Source organism: Panthera uncia, chromosome A2 (assembly GCF_023721935.1).
Source record: "Panthera uncia isolate 11264 chromosome A2, Puncia_PCG_1.0, whole genome shotgun sequence".
Taxonomy (NCBI): domain Eukaryota; kingdom Metazoa; phylum Chordata; class Mammalia; order Carnivora; family Felidae; genus Panthera; species Panthera uncia.
Window position 1 is genome coordinate 77,193,814 of NC_064816.1, and position 20,782 is coordinate 77,214,595.

Consider the following 20,782-nt stretch of genomic DNA (forward strand, 5'->3'; position numbering starts at 1 on the left):
ACTGACTCTGTAATTAGTCATTTCAAGACAGAGTTACTCTCTGAGCCACTGATAAGAATTGAATTGTGTCGCTACATCATGTTTTCATTTTGCTGTCACAGCCCAGCAATCCATATTCATAGACTCCTGGAGCTGAGCTCATTGCCAATTTAACACAGATGTGGGAGCGATATGTACAACCTCCTCAGCCCTTTGATCCCTTCTTATTTCTTATTTGAGGAAATTGCAGAGTAACTTCAGAGTGAGGATAAGGCATAAGGTGTCTTAGTGACAAAATTATTGGAAGATTAATTTGGTATGTACATAAAATATGTGTGTGTATGCGTATTCACACACGAAGTACATGTGTGCAAAAGAAAGAAACCCTATTATGGCTAAATGTAAAACCCAGCCAAATTTCCCCAAACATATCTGATTTTTGAGTATTGTAATAAAATGCTGCATTGATTTTGAGTTTTTGTGTCCTTTCAGGAGAAACCTTCACTCTTCATATACGTCTGTTAATAACACTGGCTCTTTCTTCTCTGTAGAAAAGACGTTAGATACCACAACTTTAATAACATCAACTATGCTATATTCTCCGTTATGTTTTCTTTTTTTTATGTTATTTTACGTCATAACAAGTGTTTTTGTAGGGTTGAACTCAGTAAATGTTGATTGAGTTCCTCCTCCGAGCTGAGCTCCACGGAAGGTGGAGAGTAATCAGGTGCTCACAGTCTCTGAGAGCCACGGGGTCACTGAGAGGGGAGAGGTGGCTTCCCCAGGATATCAGAAGAGACTTCATGAGATGGCATTTGGGCCTGTGTCTGAAGAATGGGGAAGATTTTAACCAAAAGAAACAGGGAAAGTCATTCTAGGTGAGGACTCCCCATAAAGAAAGGCCAGGAGGCGGGAAAGTAATGAACATGTTGTAGTTTAACTGGATCAAGGGGTGTTTTCAGCTGAAATAGGGAAATTCGACTGGATAGAAAGGTTATGGCCAAACCTGAAGGTCTTTGAAACCACACTGAAGACAGGATTTTAATCTATGAATGTTACAAAGCCAAACATGTTTGTTGAACAAGGGAATGATGTGTCTTATCAGACACATTTGCTTTCTGATTATCGGTAATCATATACATGCTTTATTTCTCCTCTAAAATGCACTGGGAAGTTCAGAATTCTACTTGCAATCCATAATATTGATGTTGTTTTTTTCCTCGATTATTAAAGTAGCTAGTTCTCTGTACATCTTAATGCAAAAATAGAAAAGTTGACTGTAAGGAAATAAAGTCTCCTGGGGAGAGATTTTATAAATTTATCATAAAAATTTGCAAAACCATGAAAAGAAGTAGATAATATGGCAGACTGACATGTTTAAGTAAGTGCTTACCTATTTAAAAGTCATTAAATTATTGTTTGATGATTTTATATAAACCTTTGGTGTGTAAAATGGATCACTGGTGGGTCCTGTCTCATGGTGGCATTATGTTTTAATTTTTTTTTAATTTTTTTTAACATTATTTATTTATTTTTGAGACAGAGAGAGACAGAGCATGAACGGGGGAGGGGCAGAGAGAGAGCGAGACACAGAATTGGAAGCAGGCTCCAGGCTCTGAGCCATCAGCCCAGAGCCCGACGCGGGGCTCGAACTCACGGACCGCGAGATCGTGACCTGAGCTGAAGTCGGACACTCAACCGACTGAGCCACCCAGGCGCCCCATGTTTTAATTTTTATAAACTAACTAGAATTGATAGGATGTCAGATAGAGTTTATAAACATTTTACTAATAAGGACCTAGTTCTAAATATCTTTTTTTGCTTTCCTAGTTAATAAAATCCAAATTATAGTTCTAATAGTTCTTGACTCATAGAAGGTTTATATATATAAAGTATACACACACACATATATAGCAATATACACATATTTTCATATATATTGTTTAGTTCTTAAAGTCTGAATGTATTATGTACTTTTTAGTTCGTTTTATTGTTCCAGTTAGTTTGCTCATCTTAAGTACATTTGTAATAAGTGTATTTATAATAAACTTCTTCCTTTCCCTCAACTTTTTAATATGATTTTTTTCTGAAACAAATTAAGAAAAAATTTTTTAATGTTTTATTTATTTTTGAGAGAGACAGAGCACGAGCAGGGAAGGGGCAGAGAGAAGGAGACACAGAATCCAATGCAGCCTGTGGGGTCTGAGCTGTCATCACAGAGCCTGATGTGGGGCTCAAACCCACGAGCTGTGAGACCATGACCTGAGCTGAAGTCAGGCGCTCAACCAACCGAGCCACCCAGGCACCCCTGAAACAAAATTTAATAGACTAGCACAGCGCACACCTGTATATCTACCACCTAGGTTCAGTAATTTTTCATATTATAAATATAAAGTGAATTTATATTTGCTAAATATTTGTTTCCTATCTTACTATTAGTTAAAGCATATGGCTCATAATCTTGGAAAGAGAGTGAAGGATTTTTTTATTAACTGGGCTAGTTAGATATCAATTAGATATTGGTAGTCGTAAGAGTTGTTTATCTTAAAGGTAGTTCAAATCTAAAAACTTTGTGCAATTCTCCCCTATCCTAGTGTGGCCAAATTTATATATTTTAACTAAAAATTCTACTTATGCAAAAGTAGCTTCATAAAATATTTTTATAGGAAACATTTTTAGGGGCACCTGGGTGTCTCAGTCAGGTCATCTCATGATCTCACGGTTAATGAGTTGGAGCCCCATGTCATGTCTGTCTCTGTGTTGACAGTATTGAGCCTGCTTGGTATTCTGTCTCTCCCTCTCTCTGCCTCTTCCCCGCTTGAACTCTCTCTCTCTTTCTCTCTCTCTCTCTCTCAAAATAAATAAATTTAAAAATAAATAAAATGTTAGAGGAAACATTAAAATTTTTTTAAGTTTATTTACTTTGAGAAAGAGAGAGTGAGCAGGGGAGGGGCAGAGAGAAAGGGAGAGAGAGAATCCCAAGCAGGCTCTGCTCTGTTAGCTCAAAGCCTGATGTGGGGCTTGAACAACTCACAAACCGTTAGATCATGACCTGAGCTAAAACCAAGTGTCAGACGCTTAACCAACTGAGCCACCCAGGCGCCCCTGGAGGAAACATTTTTAAATGACAGTAGCTTTGCAACATTTTAAATTATGCAGTTTGGGACAAAACATTCTGAATCAGAGTGTTAGAAACTTACAAAAATATGACAGCTGTAAATTTTCCTTCTAGTTCATAAACATATCAACATAATTTTACATTCAGAAATGTGTTTCAGTTTTTTCTATTGTGAGCCGTATTTGTACTGTGTACTGTGTTTACTATAGTAAACTTAAAAAAAAATTACCATAGGGGTACGTGGGTGGCTCAGTTGGTTAAACGTCCAACTTCAGCTCAGGTCATGATCTCACAGCTCTTGAGTTCCAGCCCTGCGTCAGGCTCTGTGCTGACAGCTCAGAGCCTGGAGCCTGCTTCAGATTCTGTGCCTCCCTCTCTCTCTGCCTCTCCCCCTGCTCATGCTCTCTCTCTCTCTCTCTCTCTCTCTCTCAAAAATAAATAAACATTAAAAAGATTTTATCATAGATCACTCTTCTGCTTTCAGAAAGATTATTTCAGTTGCCTAGATGGCAGCAGTTTGTGGACATAACTGATGAGCTAAGACTTGAGAAGGTCAGATAGTGCTTGAAGGGTGAGTCCCAGTGGAATTAGAGAAATGAAATCAAATCTGGGCACTAGGACAGGTAAGAACTAGTGCACATTGTTGGTCAGATAAAGCTTGATAGGAAGGAATCAGAAAGATACCAGAGGGTAAGGTGAGGAAGAGGCCCCAGATGAAAACAAACTGTCAGTGACTGATGATGCGAGATTACCCAGGTAAGGACAGCTGGCCAGAGCAGCCTTGATGCCTGGAACAATTATTTGTTTCTGTAAGGTTTTCGTTTGTTTGTTTGGGAAACTCTGACAGACTCACCAGAGGCTGCAAGTAGAGATAAGTGGAAGCATTTGATGAAAAGGAAAGGGAAGGACAAAGAGATGTGTATTCCTGCCAAAGTTTCCAAGTTGGAGTGCCTTGGTATAAAGTTTTCAGCATCTCACTCAGATTGTTCATATGTTTACTGATGGTGCTCTAATCGGTAAAAACATGCAGGCTGCAGACATCCTGAAGTTTCCTGCAAGCTATCGGAGAATCCAAACTGTGTCACATTTTGTTTTAAATGCAGAATTTGGGCCCATTGTCTTCTTGAGTAAAAGGGAACCTAGTGATCAGAACTGTGTCTTATAGGCTGTATGAGTCTGGGCAACATTTCCTTTTTTCTTAAAAAAAGAGACTGATTACCAGTTTACATATGGATCATGCATTACACATGTTTAAAGAAGAAGGAATGCTTGTCCAGACAGTAGCAGCTTTCCAAATGCAAATATCATTTTTTTCCCTTCAAAATAACTTTAAACTCCCAACTCTAGCAAATAGAGAAATAGATCAGTTAGTTTAAAAAAAATTTTTAACATTTATTTATTTTTGAGACAGAGACAGAGCATGAACGGGGGAGGGCCAGAGAGAGAGGGAGACACAGAATCTGAAACAGGCTCCAGGCTCCAAGCTGTCAGCACAGAGCCCGACGTGGGGCTCGAACTCACAAGCTGGGAGATCATGACCTGAGCTGAAGTCGGATGTCTAACCGACTGAGCCACCCAGGCGCCCCTATATTCATTCAGTTAGTTTTTAATAGGGAGCTTTTTCTTTAGATGATTTGTGTAAACATATAGCCTGTCAGAATGTATGTGTACCTAAGTTGATCTGCCTTTTTTAAAAAAACAAATGTCTTCGATTGGTCTCTTGGTCCCTGCATTGATCATTTTGCACTCTGGAAGATATTTTCAATATATAAATAGTCAAATTTTCTTTTTTTTCCCATGTGACTTTTCCAAGTGGGATTCATTTGACATATAAAGTCTAGGATTCACAACATACTTTTCCTTTGGGAATAAGTTGGAGATTAGACAACTTTGCACCACTTTTGTATGAATGAGTTATTCATTAATACATATAATATTATTATCACATATAATAAATATTCCAATAAATATGACACCTAAAAGTGTCGGAAATTATTCCAGATGCTTGAGATGTACTACTGAACAAAACACTTAAGGTATCTGCCCTGATGGAATTCACATTCTGCAGGATAAGACCTACAATAAACATAATAAACAAAGACAATTGTGAGTCAGTGTATCAGTAGAATGTGCCAGAAGGTGATAAGTACCTGATACTCTGAAGGAAGAGAATCCTAGGCAGAGGAAGACAGTGGTACAAAGGCTTGACATGTCTGAGCAACAATGAGGAGGCTGGTGTACCTGGAATGGGGTAAGCTAGGAGGAAAGCAGAAGGAGGTGAGGACAGAGAAGGAATAGGGGCAGGTCACATAGGATTTTGTAGGCCGCTGTGAAGACTTTGACATTGAGTTAGCTAGAAAGTTGTAAGCAGAGGAATGACATGAATCCAGTGTATGATGGACTAATGTAGAGGATGGGAGATGGTGATTCCAAAGTTGGCTCAGCAGGAAGGATGGTGCTGCCATCAACTGAGTTCATGAAGGCTATAGGAGAAGCAGGTTTGAGGGATGGGGTGGGCATTCAGTTTTGGTTAAGTTGAGGTTGAAACCTCTCTTGAACATCCAAGTGGGGATGTTGAGCAGCAAGTGTATATATACCTGGAGTATATATGAAGAGGTATGTAGAGATCTGGACAGGAGATAGAAATTTGGGAGTGGTCAGTTTATGGATGGTATTTAAAGCCAAGAGACTCTAAGAGTAAAAAGTGTTTTTCTCAGTAATTCCACTTTGATTTCTAAGATGCTCCGTGTTTAGAAATGATAGGTCCATCTAGCCATGAGGTTACCGAGTAATAGGTATTCATGTCACTACTACTAGGAATAGAACCAAGCAGAGAGAAAAGCTTGCCTCATCTGACATAGCAAATTATTATTGGTAATTAAATATCAATCCTTTCATTCCTGGGATGTTTTCACTAGACCTTACTGTGTCAGCACCAGGAATCTATGTAAAGAAGAGAATTGATCTGAAGCAGGTATTATGGTGTGTGGAGGAGTTAAGATCAGAATTTGCATCATCCTCTAGGGCTGGGGAGGCACTTGGTGGCAGATGAGAGCTGAGACCTGGCAAGGGATTAGCAGCCTACGTGGACATCTAAGGGGCACAGCAGACTTTGGTTGTGCTCAGTGCCCAAATGTGTCACAGGCCGTGCAGGCAGCTTCCTAAGTGCACATGTCTAATATATTGAATCATCACTAGATACGTGTAGGCTATCAACAAGTTGAATTTATCAATTGTCATAATAGACATAGCAGGGCTTTTGTTTTGCTGGGGGGTATGTAGTTTGAGACCAGAACTGAGTAGCTGGGGGTAGTAGAGGAAAGACCCAAGAGCTGTCACACATGGTTCTCTTCTTTTCAGCCCTTCTTCAAGCCCTTCTCTTTTCAGCCCTTTCTCCAAGTGTTTAGCCTCTATTTTAAATTAAAACTCAGCAGAATATCTTTTAGAAGAGAGGGCAAATTAATAATAAGCTGGGGATGCCACTTATCTTGGGTCCACTGAGCTCACAGCTGAGACTTAGTATGGACCGTGGTTGGAAATGAAATAATGCATGGAGAGGTAGGTGGAGAATCGTAGCAGTCAGGAGGACTCAGATGTGGGCAGTCCAGTGGTTGGCTGTGTCCTCAGCAGATGTGAGGAGGTCTGTATGGGACTCCAGTTCTCTGGAAGGGAAGAACAAGGCAGGGCTTCAGGATGTGAAAGAGGACAGGAAAATGGAGCTAACTTTTACTGGTGAGTTACTGTGTGCATGGTTGTTTGTTAAAGAGATAGGTACACTGATAGATTGAAGATACATTTCTTTTCATTCTTATAGTGCATTGGGTAGTATTATTCCTTTTGTAAATGAGGCATCCGAGGCTCATTGCAAGGTCACACACTGATCAGAGGTAAAGAGAGAGAGAGAGAGAGGTGAGATTCGAATTCGAGGTGGCCTCACTCCCTAACCCATAAAACTCTTAGGTTTTTTAGAATCTTAGAAGTCAGAACCAGAGTAGAAGCATAAAGGAATGAACAGGAGTCCACAGGGGCTGTATTTGTGCATTAACATGATTGCTGCTGTCTTACTGAACAAAAGGGGAATGGATTGAGAGGAAGTGGATAGAAGCAGGATCCCACAGGTCCACAGTGAGATACTGCAGTTTGGGTCTGATTTGCTGGGAAGGACAGCCTGGGACACTGCATTGAGTCCATTGGTCAGCATAGTCAATTTAACAGCAAGCAACTTAATTCTAAACCCTACTGGATAAGGGTGCAGAAGCAGTTTAAGCACTTTTTTACCTTAGTCAAGATAACTCACTGAACCAAAAGTAGAGGCACTGGTAGAATCAACTATGGGAATCTGGAATAGGCAAAACAGGAGGCTGATGATTGAGGTGTGATTCTATAAATGAGGAAATTGAGATTCCAAGAGAGGAAGTGGTTTTGTTCAAGAACAGGTGGTAACAGATGAGTACCCAGCACCCAAATCCCATCCCTTACCTAGCCTAGGGCTCCATCCATTATACCATAGAGGTCACCTCCTGGCCCTCCTTGGCCCTCTTCCCCCCCAAAACAGTGATATTGAGTCCTGCAGCTTTTACTTTTTTTCAAATACTCCTCATGCATGTGAATAATCCGGGGAATAAGTTATTAAACAGGGTTCAGCCATGTCATTTTGCTTCTGTGGGATCTGGGGAGGGGGAGATGTACAGGATAGAGAGAAAACAAGAGAGATGCCAGGTAAACAACATCAGACATTTTTAGATGATATCAGATGGTCCTGAACAAGGTTCTTAATTGTTCTGTGCCACAAATTCCTCATGTGTATCCTGGGAATAATAACAGTACCCTTTTTATAGAAATTTTTTGATGATGAAATGAGATAATACACGTTAACTGTTTAACTCAATGCCCAGCTGAGTGGTTTACATGCCAGCAGTCAAAATATTAGCTATTATTAAAGGATGTGAAGGTGATTTACTCCAATATCCAATGCCATTTTGGGGGTAGCATGATGTCAGGCTGTTCTGTTGATCTATGCGTCTTGTTTTATGTTTATAATGTGGTTGTTTCAGACCATTCAGCTCTATTCATTGGATTTCCTGGAGTTTAATTTAAACATTCTCATCAAAGTTAATGTGATTCTGGCCATTCTCCTTACTGCCACCAACCATGATGATAGCCTTGTACTGTGCACACCAAAATAATATCACTTTTTCCTGGATGCTTCCTACAAATGGCATCATCTTAATCTTGTAAAACCAATGCAGGAGAAAATATTATGTCAAGGAGGAAATTATGATCATTTTTTAGGGTGGTAATAAGCAAGATAAAATTTTAAGAAGCCAAACCTGAGTAGCATCAGGATGCATTTAATTTGACCCTCTTCTTCCCAGGAACATCCTGATTTTCTGGTTATGAAACCATTCGGATTCCTCTTGTAGTCTTTGTTCTAAAACTTAAAATGTGCAGTGGTCTCCCTTTTTTGTTCTCAAAAGGAAAAGAGCTAACTGTCTTCATGCAAATTAGTCTGCTTTTGTTGAAAAACTTCAGGGGATTCATCTATGATATGTAGATGCACAATAAGAAAAACAGTGCATCTTACTGTTCTTTCAGCCAATCTAAGATTGTTTCCCACAGTATGGAATAGTTAAAAAAAAATGTTTAATCACAATGCCAAAACTCCAGCAATGCCTTTGACTGCCTTCAGGGGTGGTGGTGGAGGTGGGGGAGACTAGCTATTCAATATATTCTACATTATTTTCAGATGATTTTGCATATAGCTGGGGAACGTGTAAATGAATGCAGAAAGATAGAACTAATGTACTAAATTTAGGACCAGCAATTATAGACATTGGCATTCGGAGCTGCTTTTTGCTCCTCTCTAATTCCTAATACAAAGAAAATACTGACTACCAGTTGTATAAAAATGATTTTTTAATAATGAGTAAAAGTTGTTTTGACAATGCTTAACACTTCAGAAATGTTATCTCATTCTCCTGATTGTATTAATTGAGGTTTCTTTTTTTTCCCTCCCTGTATTTCAGTGACAATTTCAACAAGCACCTTCTTTGATGGCTTGCTGGTGACAGGACTATACACATCTACAAGTGTTCAGGCTTCTCAGAGCATTGGAGGTTCCAATGCTTTTGGATTTGGTAAGTGATCCCGACATAAGAAACCAATCATTGTCCATGATTAAACAGTTATAGGTCTTATTTTTTGAAATGCCTTTTTAAAAAGTATTAGACATTTATTATTTCAGAGAAAATAATCTGAAGTGATTTTTGTGTTGTTTGCTTGTAGTTAGGTGAATTGAAATAAGTCCTGTAAATGTACAGCCGACCATAAGCTTGGTGTGACAATCATTCTGCCCCTCTCCCGTCTGCTGCAACTATTATACTTCGTCTTGGGGGCTCATGTAAATTTCTGTGTTCTGTGTTCTGTGTTCTGTCATGTAAATTTCTGTGTTGCTGGAATTGGAATCCACTCTGATGTTCATGCATTCAATAACGTGGCTTTTTAAAAAAGTTTTATTATTTATTTTTAAATAAACTCTATCCCCAATGTGGGGCTTGAACTCCCAACTCTATGATCAAGAGTTGCATGCTCTACTGACTGGGGCAGCTAGGTGCCCCTCCATAACCTGTTTTTATAAACAGTTCTTAAAGTCCTGGATTAGGTGAAAAGTGTCGTGTTAAATTTGGCAAGTAAGCATTGTACAAAGATAGTAATGACTGTTGAAATGATTGAATTCTATGAGTATTCATGAAGGAGTGTATTTTAATATTTAAAATACTTAGATGGAGTCCTTGTCCTTGAGCCAGAGACCTGGCAGGTTACTTACATGAGGAGACAGAAGGCTACATGAGCATTACTGATCCCAGAGGATTCTCAATTTGGAAATCCCTAGTTTACCCATTATACAATAAACGTGCCAAGCTGGAATTAAGTAGGCCCTTTTCAGCATCAAAAATGCAAATTTAATATATCCATTTATGTAAGACATGAAATCACTGATCTTACTCTGAAATTGGAAAATGGCACAAGACTGCCTACATTGATATGAAAAAGATAGAATTGTGTTATCAGAGGCAGCCATGTGTTCAGCGTTTTATCTTTTCTGGGGTATTTATTAAATAGATAATTTTTACCTACTTTTGATATATGAAAGGACACCTCCTCTGAGCCAAGTCTTAGCAGCAGCTCTGCCCAGGTGATTCATTGATTGATGTCAGAGCAGTGATGTGGATGCCCCATTGTCACCCTGCTGGCCTCATATGAGACTCACAGCCTCAGGGCTTAAAGGAAACTGGAAGTCACTTAATCATCATGTTAAATTATTTGACATTGAGAATTTGCCCTATTCTTAAAAGATAGATCTCCAGATAAGCTTTTACAATGTGTGGATAACTACTTCTATGTTCTGATCCGCTAGAAAAAAATTCTTGGGTCTAAAAATTCTGCTCATTTGGCCCCATGATATGGGTACATAATATATATGTACATAAAATAAATGATACACTACCTGTTATGTTACAACAGGACTTACAACTAAGGGTGTCAGATTTAACAAATAAAAATTTACAAGACATTTGGTTAAACTTGAGTTTTAGATAAGTAATTTTTGAGTAAAAGAATACAATATTTGGGATAAGGCATTCGGGGTTCCATCTTAGCCCAATTAAATCAAAACCTCTGGGGGCAGAGTATGGGCATTGATTGTTTTTAAAGGTCCCCAGGAGATTCTGATGTTCATCCAGGGCTGAGAACTGCTGGTTCTGAGTCAGTCCAGGGTCTGGTAGCAGCAACAGAGTTCCAGGCCTTTCTTTAGACTCATTGAGTCAGATTTTCTGGGGTTGGGACCCAGTGATCACTTTCTAAGAAGCACTCCCAGTGATTTTGATACACACTAAAGTTTGAGAACCATTGATCTTACATTAATTAAATGGGAGAGACAGACATTAATTAAATGACCACATAAATATGTAATAGCAAATCTTGCTAGGGGCAAGCTTGGAAAAGTGCTGAGTACTGAGCGAGGGTATGCCAGAGAAACTAGATCCAGTCTGGAGTAAAATGGGATGTAGTTGGGAGAGGCTTTCCTGAGGAAGTCGTGTTAAGCTGAGATGTAAGCTTAACTTCCTCATCTGTGAAATGGGGTTGGTATGGCATCTGCTTCATATGATGTTGAGTAGCCCTGAAAATTGAGATTATTTATGTGAAGCCCTTAGCACAGAGGAAACACTCAGTAAAACTAGGTGTTCCAAAATTATAAATCTTGGTAACTGAAGTGGCTGCTTTCTCCACTCTAGGACGTGTATATACTTCCTTTTGGGGGCAAAAAAAACAGTTCTCAAGAGGAATTAATCTGGGGTTTGTAGATCCAGATGATTTGAGAAGAGAGGACTTGGCTGAATGAAATAACTATCACTTGCCAAGGTAGACACATAAAATCCATGTGTCCTATTGCCTCTGATTTTAGTAAAGCAAACAAAAAACTAGCAATGCAATTGTTAGGAGTTATTTGAGGCACCTGGGCTTCAAGATATTTTATTTTATTCAATTTTATTTTATTTTATTTTTTAATTTATTTAAAGGGCAGGGGTAGAGGGAGAGAGAGCACATGCAAGCGGGGAAGGGGTGCAGAGAGAGAGGGAGATAGAATCCCAAGCAGGCTGCACACTGTCAGTACAGAGTCCGATGCAGGGCTCGAACTCATGAACATTGAGATCATGACCTGAGCTGAAATCAAGAGTCAGATGCTTAACGGACTGAGCCATCTAGGCGCCCCAAGACATTTTCTATGATGACTTTGAAAGCTGTAAAAACGCAGTTTCTCTTGAATTAGAATGTTTTTGATTAGATTAAATTATGCTTAGTCTTCCCATTACCATTAACCCAGTATCATTAGGTTAATGGTCTGAAGAGGCTTCTAGACACAAAGCCCATGGATGGTAGTTTAACTTCCATAACCAAAGCTCAGGTCTCCCATTAGTCAATTGGCATTTTTATAGGACATGATTTTTATATGGATGGATAGATAAGTTAGATCTTTTTTAAGTTTCTAGTAATATCAAAATAATTTTATCTGGATTTATATGACAATAGCAAATTACCTTAAAAAGAAAATTTGATTATATAACTCCATATTGTTAAACAGAGTTAATCTTCATAAGCAATGTTTTGAATAGAGAGCAGGAGATAAAACGTCTGCTTAGGTAAATGGTCACTTTCAAAAGCAAAAGAACATTTTTTTTTTTTGGTATTTAAGTTTAACACATTCTTTACAATTTAAGAAAATGAAAAAAGATTGAATTTGAGTAGAGTGCAGGTGAGAAAGGAGAGGAAACTCTTACAGAAGGTAAAATGTAAGAGTTGCTGCTTTTTGGTAGGTTAGTAGTTGCGGTAGGATCAGGCTGAAAAAAATGTGGCATTCTTTGATCTAGAACAAAAGAGTTATTGAATACATAATCTATCATTAGGCTCTGACTTGACTGATGGAATGTTAAGCAAACTTGATTTGTTTGGCAAATGCCCAACATAGTAGGATCCGTGTGTGGTATGTTTAACTAGCTGTGTTGAACAAGACAAAGTAGAACATATATAGTTGAATCTAAAAAGGTACTTCTGAAAGTTTTTTCCACTTGTAGTTAATTTCAATTGTACGAATTACATGAAAGTTATAGCCGCTCTACTTTAAATATAAAATATGTGTGTGACTAGCCAAAATAAGGCTATAATTATTCTTAAGATACTGTTGTGTAAATGTAATTCCACTAACATAACTACAGCCTTTTATGCAAAACCAGAATTCTTTAAAATGCATGCCTCACTGACCAAAAATAGACAATGCCTAATAGCCAGAAATACATTAAAACAATAGCTATGCAAAAGATGACTGTATGCCAGCAATGCATGGTTTGAAATACCTCATTTTGCTTGTCAATATAAGAAAACATGCTGCCCTAGGGAAGAGTGATGTTTAATTATGGGTATCTCTTTGTGCATCCCAGAACAAAAATGCTTCCTCTTGTCTTTGGCATTGAATTCCAGCTCAATCATGTAAATCTTCAAGGCTCTTTGTGGCCGCTCAATGAAGGGCTATTTGAATATCCTTTCATACAAAATTATTCCTTTTCCAGAGGCTGAAATGCTTTTTACTCAATATTTAGTATTCTGGCTTTAAAGCGTTTCACTCAATTTTTGATATTCTGGCTCTAAAACCGGAGAACTGGGTTTGCAGGTCTGCTGGCCCCAGTTCAAATTGTTAGATGTTGCATAAATTCAACTTTTGTGCTACATCATTTTTCTCAGCTAATACGTGAGCCATTTTAACAGTTTTTCATGTAAACTGTTGTAATTTTCTATGTGTTCTATGTGTTTCTATGAGCCATTCTAGATACAATTCTAGATATAATCACTGTTAAGTTACAAAATTCTTAAAATGGCAAGATTTGATGAAATCCAAGTTTGGGCAGAAAATATGGTGAACAGATCCATGATTTTTTCTTTTTGATTTTTGCTCTTAAGCATTCAATCTTGTCATGCTTTTAATAGAGATTAAGCAACTTACATAAAAATTTAATATTTTCAATATTATTTTTAAACATGGTGTCAGAATTTTTTAACTTAATGATTTGATTTTTTCTAACTGTGATTTGACACTCTAACTTTAGATGAATAGGGATATATTTACAAAACAAATTATTTAAATGTTTTAAGAAAGATTTACAATTTTTGTAAACCTTATGTTGGTCACTAGTTAACAAAAATGGGTACTTTACCAGTAGATTTTGATCGTATGTTAATGTTTCATTGTCATGATGCATGTTTTTGTTACTACTTTGCTTTATTGTCATTAAAAATAAAAATATAGACTTTAAGCTAATTTTTGGTTATCTTTCACATTAAAACTAAGTAGAACCTTTTACAACTTTACTAATTGTCACCAGGACTCCTACGTCCCTGGACATCAGCTACAGTTCAGTCTTAGGTGTCCTGTCCTTGTGACTTTGAGACACACACATGTTATGAATACTACATACACATATTTAGGTCTTGATATTTGTAAAGAAGGGACAACCACTAGCAACTTCATTACATAGGGTCCTGTCTAGTAATGCTATTTATTTGCTAGCCTAAATTAAGCTAAATTATTCCTCATTCTTCTTAAGTTTATTTTGTCTGTCTCTTTACGAAGAAATGCTTTTGTAACATGCTTGAGGAATTTTAAACATATGTAGGGATTTCAAAGGCATGACCTTTTATTAGACATGGTAAATGATCTATAATTAACAAGAAGACTTTAGGTTAATTAAACAAATTGCTCTAGTCAGTGGTACCAGGAGCCTAGCTGACAAGAGCTGAGGTTGTCATTAATTTTTCTTATTTACTGGGTATTAACCTAAGTTTGGTCTTAATTCATTAATTTGGTCTCAATTCCACTTGCATATGCCAGCATTACCTTCATTAAGAAATAGCATAATATAGGGGCACCTGGGTGGCTCAGACAGTTAAGTTTCACCTTCGGCTCAGGTCATGATCTCAGGGTTTGGGAATTAGAGCCTGGTGACAGGATCTCTGCTATCAGCACAGAGCCTGCTTCAGGTCCTCTGTCCCCGTCTCTCTCCCCCTCCTCCCCTCACCTCTTTCTCAAAAATAAACATTAAAAAAAAAAAGAAATAGTATAATGTAGTTTGTATTTGACATATGACAATAATCAGGGATTATTTCCCAATAACTAAAAAGAATCACTTACTAGAATAGTGAACATGATGAATATAAAGCTGTTAAATTAGTCACTCGGCAAATTGCTAAAGTAAATGTTGAGGGGCATGAGATTTGGGCCAAGTGGAGGAGTTAGTGGAGAAAGGCAGCTCAGTGCAGGGGTTCATCACATGACCTCCAAAGCTAGGCTGCTCAGGTTGTATGTCCCCCTGGCACAGCTTCTCTCTAACTTGGGCCACATTGTTTCTTTCCCTAAGCCTCCGTGTCTGCATTTGTAAAATGGTAACAAAAGTGTCTAGTTCACAAAATTGTTGGGTAGATGAAGTGAATTATCTATTCAAGTGCCTAGTATGTGTGCTTAAAAAATAGGTATTATTTAAAACCTCAGAAAGAAGTGAGAATTCTTTCTTTAAAATAGCAAACAGAATGAGAAGATAATTCCAGTGGCAGAATATTTGGAAGAGAAAGGCTGACTTTAGTTTGGATGGCAAACAATGCACCCAGTTTCTTACCCATAGAATTTAAAGCTGACATGGACCTTTGGTAGAGCCTGGCTCAGCCCTTGCCCCAATGTTTAGGTAAGGAATCAAGGCTTAGGAAGAGCGAGTAGTGGCTATTACATGAGATGGTGTAAGTGTGACGCGTAAAACCAGTTGTTCTGACATCATATCCAGGTCTCAGATACTTTTTTTTTGAAATATAATTCACATACCATAAACGTTACCATTTTAAGGTATACATTTCAGTGATTTCCAATATGTTCACAAGGTTGAACAACCAACGCCACTATGTAATTTTAGAATATTTCATTACCTCTGGAAAAAACTCCATCCCCGTTTAGTGGTCACTCACTATTCCTTCCCCCACACTGTCCCTGACAACCATTAATCTGCTTTCTGTCTCTATGCATTTGCCTATTATTTCATGTAAATAGAATCATACAGTATATGGTCTTTTGTTTCTGGCTTCTTTTACTCAGAATCGTGTTTTCAACATTCATCCATGTTGTAGCAGGTATCGGGGACTTCATTCCTTTTTATGGTTATGTAATATTCCATTGTATGGCTACACCGCATTTTGCTTGGTGGTTGGAATTTTGTCAGTTCCCTGATTCTTAAAAGGAGTTAGGGTGGTGCAAATTGGGAAAGGAAAAGTTTAAGGAGCATGTGAAGCGATTATAACAACCAGTGTCTTTCGGTACTTAACAGCATCTCTGATCTCTGAAGATCAGATTGTTTAGTCTGTTCTCTGGCTTAGACCTGAAAATGATTAAATCTAAGAATCACAAGGAATTACTCCTCTGCCCTCCTTCCTGCCTTTCAAGAGAATAGGCCAGTGTGGCATGATTTTGGCCCCACAAAGGGTTAAGCCACAAGTGAGATACACAAGCCAAGCTGAGTCGATCGAATTTATCAGTACAGGAATTTGGAATCAAGACTCATCAATCCCAGTCCAACTCTTCATGAGCTAGATCAAGGCACGTGTAAACATTTGGGAACTCTGGGCACCCATCGTCCACAATGGTTCAGGGGAATATTGTGCAGGCAGAGGAGAAGGAGATACAGACAGAATGCTGCCTGATGTGCTGGAGCTTTCTAGGCTCTTATTTTAGGCTTTCTTCCCATCAGGCTCAGATATTCTTGGGTTCTAAGAAACACTATTAAAAATAGCTAACATTTATCAAACACCTGCTATGTGCCAGGTGTGTTGCAGGTGTTAACTTTTTTGATCCTAACAAAAAGCCTACTAATTATTCTCATTTTGTAGATAAAGAACCTGAGGCACAGAGAAAGGTAGGTAACTTGCCCAAGGTCGTGCATAGGGAGTTGCAAAGCCATAAGTTGCAAAACTCAGCTTTGGGGCACCTGGGTGGCTCAGTTGGTTGAGCGTCTGACTGGCTCAGGTCACGATCTCCTGGTTTACAGGTTCAAGCCCGGCATCAGGCTCTGTGCTGACAGCTCAGAGCCTGGGGCCTGCTTTGGATTCTGTGTCTCCCTCTCTCCCTCCCCCTCCTCTGCTCACACTCTGTCTCTCTCTCTCTCTCTCTCAAAATAAATAAATAAACATTGGGAAAAAAACCCAAAAAACGAAACTCAGCTTTATAGCCTCTTCTTAAGCTTCCCTTAAAGCCGAAGCCCACTTGAGCTGGTTTCTATTATAACCAAAAGAATCTTGAATAAAAGAAGGCCCTCTGTGTTGTAACCCTGCCTATAACAATCCCAACAATTCCTGCCATTTCTTTACAGTCACATACATTCTCACTGCACACACACACACACACACACACACACACACACACACACGGTGCACCACTCATAAAAACCCACATTTCCAGTACATTCCCACCACACACACACACACACACACACACACGCTACACCAATCATAACCCACACACAGTTCCAAAATCCCAGCTGCTTTAAACTTCATGCCTTTGTTTATAGTGCTTATAATTCCTACTGGTTCTCTCTGCTGGGTGGACATCCTGCCATCTTTTAGGGCCTTTGTCCTGCCTCACCTCCCCTGTTTAGCCTTTGTGACCCTACTCCCTGACACTCACCTCCATGGAACTCTTTATTCTGCCCTCTGTACTTCAGTTTCTTCCCTGACCTCCACCAGAATCTCTAATAATCTGTTGAATTTACTTGTTTAAAACCTTTATACCTCTTTGAGGATAAGAGATGGTCTGGTCATCTTCACTCTCCTGGCATATAACAAGTGCTCAATAAATATTTATTGAATGAATAACCCAGTATAAATTTTGAAGATTCATAGGGTATTTTACTACCAGAGCTGACATCAGTAAATGCATGTATGTGCACAAGTGTCCTGTATGGACAAGAGAGCGGATATTACTGTCTTAAACTTCGAGGATATTTCTGAATCTGTACACGTGCATATAAACCTACACTTCTATACATATATGTAAAACTATGCAAACATACATACATTTTATCATCATAGGTTCTGGGGACATTTATTATCCTGCCTACCATTTTGTCCGTTTTTTTCTCTGGAGGTGGCAGGCACTAATGCCTTTAGGTAGGAGAGTGATTGATTAAGTGTCTTCTTTAGAATCAAGAGATGGAAGGAAGTTCAAGAGAGTGTCCCGTCCACGCTCATGTCGTAGGGCAGGTCAATGTCCTAATGATACATGATAGTTAAGTTCTTATTTTCTCTCTTAGATCTTCTGTGAAGTGATGACTCTATAATTTCTTGGGAATGTATTCACTTGATTACATCAAGTGAGATGATTAAGGAAGGTTGTCTGGTATATATGGGCAACCCTTGCTTCAACTTCAGTGCTTTTCTCATAGAATTTCTTCTGTAATTACAAAAGGTAAATGTGTGTTAAAAAGCCATTAAGTAATTTGTTTTCTTTCCTTTAGGCTGAAAAACAAAACAAAACAAAACAAAACACTCCATGTAAAGTTCATCCATGTCATAACTCCTGAAGCAGCTTGTCAGTTTTTTCTGGACATTCCAAAGATTCAACATTCAGGAATTTAGCCCTGATAAGATATGTGCCCTGAAACCCTTGTAGGTACTTTAAAGATGTATCCCTAAGAAAGAGGAGTTCTTCTAATTCCTTTCTCCTCCTTATTCCTGCTCAAATCCATGTGCTCAGAATCAAAGTAAAATGGTATGTCATAAATAAGACTGTCAGGAAAGTCACATTTTTAGAGCAGATTCTAATGAAAGTTGCCACTGTGCTATGGAAGTTAGGGTTTTTGAGATTATTTTGTTATAATTTTGTCTGTCAGTGTTGAAAGATTGTGAAGAGACTTTTCTGTCTGGCAAATGGAACCTTATTAAAGAAGATACTTGCCCCCAAAACAGCACTGAACAAACAAGGACATAGCAGTAGGTTTTTATGTGGGGTACTTTCTGACATGTCAAAGTTTTAAAAATAATTCTGGAAAATAGGTTTATGTAAATGAGGTCTTATCCCTTAGCAGATGAAGACAGAATCAGGAATATTTTGCTCTTTCTGTTTTAAATGATACTTTTAAAAACCACTTAGGAATCAGGGTCTTTACTGATAAGAGATATTGTTTTCTAGAAGAGTGACACTTTCCGTAGTATGCTACACTGTCCATTTTAACAGGAAAAAAGATGGAAGTATATGCTTAAGGGAATAAACTTGGAATTCTGACTCTGATCTAGCAGTTAATTTTGCTTGTAATGTGGTTACTCTTGAAGTTTTCCAGTCCTCCTTTTGGGTATCTAGATAATGATAAAAGAGTTTATGTCCCATGTTCACAGTAATTGATTTATAAATACTCTTGATTCTTTCTTGGCAGTTAAATCCAAGAACAACTTAAAATAATTTTATAATGTAATTTATTCCTAGAAATAATTCTGATAATAATCTTTGAAGTATTAAAAAAAAAGTGGTGAAAGTAAATTCTTGGCATCGCCTAGAAAATAGCTGTGGATGCAGCCTATGAACTTGAAAATAGATGAGATGTAGGCGTCCAATAACAGCACTTCACCAAATGCTGGTTCTGTTTCCACTTTTGTCTTCTGTTCTATAGTTTGTATTCAACCCTCTGATGCTGAGCTTTGCATGTCGCCTAATAGATGTGTAGGCTGCTCTCTGAGGCAAGCACACAACTAAATTACTGTTTTCAGGACTCTGAATGTCTGAATGGAAAGATACTTGCTGGTGTGGGAGTTGCCATTTTGGAAAACAGAATAGCAAAGTTGTTAATATTTTGGTAAAAGTTCAGACTGAGCTTCTCTCCTGCTTTTCCTTCCACATGTTTTCATACATCAGAACCATGTTGTTGCTATTATCTAGTTAATTATGTTATTTCTGGTTCTTCTTCAGAACAGTGCCTCTCCACATGAATTCTGGTAAATTGCAAGTTAAAAGTAAAATAAATGGAGCTATCAGAGATCGTGTTCTGGGAAGACGTTTTGTTTATCCTTAACGGTTTTCTTTTTAAAATAATTAGTTATTTGCATTATGAGAAGATTCTTTTTTAACTGCACTTTTAGTCTGTGTGATCCAATACCAGTGTTAACACTAATAACAAAAAACGGAGAGAAATCTGTTACTAATAAGGAAGAACTCAGGGTTTGGCCTTCTGTTTCTACAGAATGGGACAAATGAGCAGCTCTAGAATAATTATGAGGTTGATGAAGTTTATCCTTCAGGTCCTTAGCCTGTCCCCTCCCTTTTCTCTCTTTCTTCTTGTTCCACTTTTAACAAGGAGATGATATCAGACACATCTTAGAATGAATTTTAAAATGTTGCACTGTTAGCACCTTTTCCCACACTGCTTCTCGCGATCATTAGTGTCTTATGGTACGTTAATAGGTCTTACATGGCAAAAGTGTATTGCAGTATAAAAAAGCTTGGAATATGCTGGTTAAACAAAATTAAGTAGTACTTCTTAGAATCTTCAATATACTTTTCTTTTGAGGGGTGCCTGGGTGGTTCAGTTGGTTAAGTGTCTGACTTTGGCTCAGGTCATGATCTCATAGTTCTTGAGCTTAAGCCGTATTGGGCTCTGTGCCGACAGCTCAGAGCCTGGAGCCTGCTTCAGATTCAGTGTCTCCCTCTCTCTCTGCCCCTCCACTGCTCATTCTCTCTCTCTCTCTCTCTCTCTCTCTCTCTCTCTCTCTCTCTCTTTCTCTTTCTCTCTCTCCCTCTCCCCCTCTCCCTCTCTCAAAAATAAACATTAAAATTTTTTTTAAATATAAACTTTTCTTTTGAGATAGAGTTCACATAATATAAAACTTACCATTTCAAAGTGGACAGCCCAGTGATTCTGCAAACATCACCACCAACTAATTTGAAGACATTTCCATCACCCCAGAAAGAACCCTATACCTATTAAATTTGATCAGTTCTAAACCCTTTCTTCCCATCCCGTAGCAGCCACTAACCTACTTTCTGTCTCTGTGTATTTGCCTATTCTGGACATTTTATATAAATGAAATCATATAGTATGTGACCTTTAGGAC

At 38.2% G+C, this 20,782-nt stretch overlaps 1 protein-coding gene across 2 annotated transcripts in view; it reads left to right on the top strand.

Moving 5' to 3' along the window:
* RELN (reelin) overlaps positions 1-20,782 on the top strand; it is a 524,894-nt gene that overhangs the window by 67,582 nt on the left and 436,530 nt on the right. For both annotated transcript variants that reach the window (XM_049641337.1, XM_049641338.1), the window contains exon 2: positions 9,124-9,234. In XM_049641337.1, coding sequence (XP_049497294.1) covers positions 9,124-9,234 — 111 coding nt within the window. The remainder of the gene's footprint in view (positions 1-9,123; positions 9,235-20,782) is intronic.